This window comes from Peromyscus eremicus, chromosome 16_21 (genome assembly GCF_949786415.1).
Source record: "Peromyscus eremicus chromosome 16_21, PerEre_H2_v1, whole genome shotgun sequence".
NCBI classification, from domain to species: domain Eukaryota; kingdom Metazoa; phylum Chordata; class Mammalia; order Rodentia; family Cricetidae; genus Peromyscus; species Peromyscus eremicus.
Genome location: NC_081432.1, coordinates 61,441,861 through 61,447,860, shown reverse-complemented (window position 1 = coordinate 61,447,860; position 6,000 = coordinate 61,441,861). Strand labels below are relative to the sequence as shown.

Genomic DNA, 6,000 nt, shown 5'->3' with positions numbered 1-6,000 from the left:
TTTTGTGCGAATAAATCCTGTGACTTTATCTTCCACTTCGGAACCAATCCTTCCCACCGGCTGTCAGCCTGGGGCCTCCTCATGTACTCTGCAGTGCTGCAGGGAGGTTCTGAGTAGTGGGGACTTGTGACAGAGAGAAGACATTCATGGCTGCTCTCCTGGCTGGATGATCACTTGACCCCTTCCTTCCCCTGCCCCCACCCCGGGTCCCTCTATTATCCAGAAGCAACTGACAAAAGAATCTTCATAGAAGTTACTCCTTTAGATTTGTTTTATGAAAGGAGGGAATTTCCAAATGTTTTCAAAAGACAGTGACTACCAACTTTTTGACAGGGCAGGAATCACCTGGCATTGTCTCCTCTAGGCCCAGTGAGGCAAACCCAGTAACCTGTTACTACGGCAAGCCTTCTTACCCACGAGGAAAAATGTAAGGACATTTGGATGCATGCCTCCCAGTCAAGGGAATGTGTACGTTCTGCCTTCGTCCTTGCTGCTCGACTGCACCTGAGCTCGGAGTTGGGGTTCTGAAAGTCTTGCACTGCCCTGAACTGTTCTTCGAGTGTAAAAAAGGATGTAGGCCTGGGTTTTGCACACTTCCTCGACACTGCATACATCCAGCTTTGAGTCATTGCAGTGGACCCAGAAACCTAGGAAGCCAAAGGAGAGAGAAAATGACCACCTAGTTTACATTTCTAGACAAGTGCAACCAGGAGATGGGAAGGGGACAGTGGGGACGGAGCCACCTTCTGATTACAAGTGAATGACACCGTGCTCCCCATAACCTCTGGCTTTCATCCCACCAAATACCACCACAAAGACTCTTGCCTACAGTATTGACTGACCAATCTTCTGTCCTTGTTTCCTTTATGCCTTTTTATTGTCTCCTAAAGCCTCCACAGAGACAGCCAGGATAATTTAGACTAAGCAGAGGAAGAGGGGGAGAGAACGGGAAGTGGAGGGGATTGACAACAGTACTTGTTTATAGGCATGGGCTGCTGAAAACCTACTTACAGCCCATCTGTATCCGTGCAGCAGCTGGAGACTGCCCTGGGGTAAGGCTGAAGTTCCTTTGGAGGGCCCTTGATACCCACACTCCTCAAGGTAAGGGAGCTAATGAGGACTCAGAAAGTGCCCCAAATGTCCTCAGAGTTATTTGAGTGAGGCCAGAGATTTATAACACCACCAGGAAGTCACAAAGGCCCCATTATTTCTGCATGACCCAGAAGGAAGCTGAGGTCTGCAGAATTATCATTACCATAGCCATAGTAATGCCATCAATAATCAACACTACTGATGATACTGTGATAATCTCTAGCACTGGATCTAAGTACTTTGATATGGGTCGTTCTGTTCAGTCCTAGCATAACCTTACATTCTTACCAAAGCTCCAACTTTCATAACGCTTCTCACTGAACTTTAATGTCTGTAATCTGTCCCTAGCTGACCCAGGGGGCTGGAGATAATGAAAAGCAGTAAGGTGTGAGCAAACCCCCTTTCCATGTCCCGACCCCCAGAGTAAAGGCACGCACCTCCCTCTGTGTTGTAGCAATAGGCTGTGTAGTGTCCTGAGCCAAACCCTTTCCCGTGATGCATGACCACTGCGGAGAGATCATAGGCAAAGGTCTCTTTGTCAAGAGAGGAGAGCATGTCCCTGCAGCAGTAAGGTTCCATGGTTAATACCTGGTCAAAGACGACATGGACCCCAATCTTCTCGCGATGATTACGGCCAGACCACCTAGAACGTGGAAATGAATTTCTTACTCATTCAGACTGGTATAAGCTAGTTAAACAGGGAGCTAAGAAAATAGCTTTTGTTTTTGCTTTTGCCCCCGGCTAATCAAAATCCATGTGTATATCTGCTGTGAAAGTTCCATGGAGTATTTGAACCTACAAACCCCTAAAGAAACAGTTCAGGCATGGCCTCTGTATAGTCTGTTGCTTGCCCCTTTCACTGTTATTTTATACTGAATCCTCGGGATGAACTTGCATAAGCCCAAACAAGGCGAGGAGAGTATTAGCAGACATTAGGTGCACACTAGAAATGAAAACAGGGCAAGAGAGCCGAAGCCCAGGCTGCTGGCTCCAACATCAGCTCTTCTTACTGGACAAGAACCATTGACTCTCAACAGCAAGTGCAAGGCCCCACAGGAACAGGATTCTCCTTCCCACACCAAAAAAGGGCATCTGTCCTCCCCAAGCCCTCCAGGAAGCTCATCCCAAAGCTCACCTGAACCTTTTAAGGTGCAGCCGGAGGACCTGAGGTAGTCTGTAGATCATTAACTGCTTTCGGGCTTCACTCAGAACAAGGGGTTTGGGGTTAGATTTTCGTCGTTTGCCTGTGTCGTTTGGAAAGGTATAAGACATAGGCAGTGAGGAGCATCAACCAGTTACTGACCACTCAGTAGACATTCTCCTTAGCTTTCAAAACTTCGACCTCAGTTTTATTTATGGTAATAATGGGACACATCCCAAATACGTCTTGCATTTCCCAGCTTCACAGGCCTGAATGCGGCGGCTCTGGAGTTGTGGCTAAGATGAAAGGAGTGATGGGACCTGAGGTACCTGAGGATGGGAGCTTTGCACCGCATAGTCAAACAGTAGGAGCCTGCATTCCCCATGACCAGGGAGCCACATGCTAGCCTTGGGGTGCTGTGGGATGGTCTGTTTGTCAAGTGTGTTGCGATTGGTCAGTAAATAAATCACTGATTGGCCAGTGGCCAGGCAGGAAGTACAGGTGGGACAAGAAGGAGAATAAAGCTGGGAAGTGGAAGGCTGAGTCAGAGAGACACTGCCAGCCGCCACCATGACAAACAGCATGTGAAGATGCTGGTAAGCCACAAGCCACGTGGCAAGGTATAGATTAATGGAAATGGATTAATTTAAGCTGTAAGAACAGTTAGCAAGAAGCCTGCCATGGCCATACAGTTTGTAACCAATATAAGTCTCTGTGTTTACTTGGTCAGGTCTGAGCGGCTGTGGGACTGGCAGGTGAGAAAGATTTGTCCTGACTGTGGGCCAGGCAGGAAAACTCTAGCTACATTGGGGTGTCCTCCAGACTTTTTAAATGACAGTCACTGCTATTGGGCTCTTAAAAGCAGCCAAACCGTTCCTGATACATCTGCTTTCAAATTTTTGCTGTCAGCAGCTTCCAGAAGTGATATGGGTTCAGGATAGCATATTGCAGGTGTCATGAGTTTTTGGATGGAATATAATAGATGGCTGCCACCACAGTGAACACAGAGTTGAGTACACCGGGGTTCTATACTTTCCACTCCTATACTTACATTAGCTGCACGTTATGTTTAAAAGGCTTTCTCTTCTCACCAGTTAGGTCTCGCTGCACTTCCTGCTCCTAACTATCAGTAGGCCAAATGAATAAGTTACTCAAAACTCAGAGCCTCAGCTCTCTGTTTTGTTTTGAATGTTCCATATTTAAGGCTTCGAAAAAAGATAATAAATTATGATTACTAAAGGACAGAACATGAGAGCAGTTTTTTTTTCCCCAATATGTTTTGCTTATGGCATATACAAACCTTAAAAAAAAAAACTTTGGTAATCGTGATGGCTAATTTTGGTTATCACCTTGATACACCTGGGAAGAGGGACTCCTAATTGAAGAACTGCTTACATCAGGTTGGCCTGTGAGCATGTCTGTGTGGAATGTCTATGACTGTTGATTGATGTAGGCGAGCACAGCCTGCTGTGGGTGCACTCCCCATGGGCAACTGTGCCTAGCGGTATAAGAAAGGTGGCGGATTGGAGCTGGGAACAAGCCGAGAAGCAGATTTCCTCCAGGGTTTCTGCTTCAAGCTCTAACCTTGAGTTCCTCCCCTGACTTCCTTGATGATGGGCTGTATATAACCCGAAAGCTAAAATAAAGCCTTTCCTCCCAAGTTGCTTCTGGTCACAGTGTTTATCACAGCAACAGAAAGCTAACCAGGGCAGCAGTTCTGTGTTTATGCCATAGTTTTTGAAAAGTGTTTCTCTTTCTTTCTCCCTTTTTTTCTGAGACAGGGTTTCTCTGTGTAACACATATTCTGTAGACCAGGCTGGCCTTAAACTCAGAGATCCACCTGCCTGCTGGGATTAAAAGCATGCACCATCACTGCCTGGCTGAAATGTGTTTCTTCTCTTCTCTCCTCTCCTCTCTCTCTCTCTCTCTCTCTCTCTCTCTCTCTCTCTCTCTCTCTCTGTCTCTCTCTCTTTTTAATATTTATTTATTTTGTATACAGTGTTCTACCTGCATGTACGCCTGCACACCAGAAGAGGGCACCAGATCTCATTACAGATGGCTGTGAGCCACCATGTGGTTGCTGGGAATTGAACTCAGGACCTCTGAAAGAGCAGCCAGTGCTCTTAACCTCTGAGCCACCTCTCCTGCCCCTGAAGTGTGTGTTTCTTATAAACAAGGCGGGAAGATAGCCAAGGTCATCTAGTCCAGTGGTTGGTTCCCAACCTCTGGGTCATGACCCCATAGAGGTCAAATGACCCTTTCACAGGGGTCGCCAAAGACCATTGGAAAACACAGATATTTACAGTACAGTAGCAAAATTACAGTTATGAAGTAGCAATGAAATAATGTTATAGTTGGGTCATCACAACATGAGGAACTGTATTGAAGGGTCACAGCATTAGGAAGGCTGAGAACCACTGCTCTAGTCCAAAAGAACAAATGCTGACTAACTTTGTTTCTAAACTATAGACTTATAAGTGCAATGGAGCCCTAAATCCTTAGAAAATAGACAATGGGAATCAGTCTCTGAATCAGAGGCCTCTGTAAGCACTTACTGATCCGTTAGAAGTGAACAGACTGGAACACAAAGTTTGTGGTCCAGCAGGGGGCCTGCTGCTTGTCTCTAGGCTGTTGCTCTGAAGGCTCAGAGTAGAAAGCATGACATCTGATTTCAAATTCTGTTTGTAGAACTTGTGAAAACAGCCCTGTGTGATAACACACACAGAGTGTGTGTGTGTTGCTGGAGGACCTTGACCAATGATGCAGTCATGACTTGTGGGCTATGCAAAGATGCACAGAGAGAGGGACGTTGCCCAGCTTTTCCATTCTTGACAACCAGACCCTTGAAAAGGACTGTAGCTCTGCTTAGGAAACGGGCAATGACCACAATCCACAGCAGAGGGAGTACTGGAGCTAAGATGAACACAGTGTAGACTGTCTTTGTTTCCTTAAATGAAAGTTCACAAAGAAAAAAGATTCCTGACTCAGTTGGGATGGAGCAGTTTTGTCTCCATTTAGTTCCGGTAAGATCCAGAGAGGAGGAAGAGTGACAATCCTTACACTTCACAAGCACGTAGTTCATGCCTGCTGAAGCCATTCTTCTGCATTAGGCATAGAGAAACCCTAATCCAGACTAACCCAGAAAACAATGACTTCCTGAAAAAAACTGAGTGTTTCCCGCCTAATCTGTCACATCCAAGAATGATACAAAGTTGTTACTGCCCCTTTGTTCTTTTAGGTAAAAAGCTTTGGCCAGGTGTGGTGGTACACACCTCTAATGACAGCATTCGGCAGGCAGAGGCAGGCGGATAGATCCCTGAGTTTGAGGCCAGCCTGGTCTACATAGTGGAGTTTCAGGACAGCCAGGGCTATATAATAGACCCTGTTTCAAACAAATAAGAAAAAAACAGGGGCTGGAGAGATGAGCACTGACTGTTCTTCCAGAGGTCCTGAGTTCAATTCCCAGCAACCACATGGTGGCTCACAGCCGTCTGTAATGAGATCTGGCGCCCTCTTCTGCCTGCAGGTGTACATGCAGACAGAATATGTATATATAATAAATAGCTAAATCTTTTTTTAAAAAAAAAAGAAAAGAAAAAAGAAAAAAAAACAAGAGCAAAAACACAGAAAATGAACCCTCTCCCACGAAAAAAAACCCCCAGCATATCTCTAAACTATTATTATATAGTAGTAAACTGATATCTAGGTCATTGTATGGGAGCCAAAGTTACATTTTAAGTTTTAATTACTGTGCCTTAGAGATCCAT

The 6,000-nt window shown here is 45.6% G+C and overlaps 1 protein-coding gene across 13 annotated transcripts in view; it reads right to left on the bottom strand.

The window, feature by feature from the left end:
- Positions 1-253: 253 nt before the first annotated feature.
- Usp49 (ubiquitin specific peptidase 49) overlaps positions 254-6,000 on the bottom strand; it is a 70,559-nt gene continuing 64,812 nt past the window's right edge. For 11 of the 13 annotated variants that reach the window (XM_059244028.1, XM_059244023.1, XM_059244029.1 and 8 more), the window contains 4 exons: positions 2,228-2,336; positions 1,681-1,735; positions 1,530-1,598; positions 254-647 (listed from right to left, as the gene is read on the bottom strand). In XM_059244028.1, coding sequence (XP_059100011.1) covers positions 342-647; positions 1,530-1,598; positions 1,681-1,735; positions 2,228-2,336 — 539 coding nt within the window. In that variant the 3' untranslated portion in view covers positions 254-341. Of the gene's footprint in view, positions 648-1,529; positions 1,736-2,227; positions 2,337-6,000 lie in introns of all 13 variants that reach the window. The other 2 variants (XM_059244032.1, XM_059244033.1) reach the window with 2 other exon arrangements.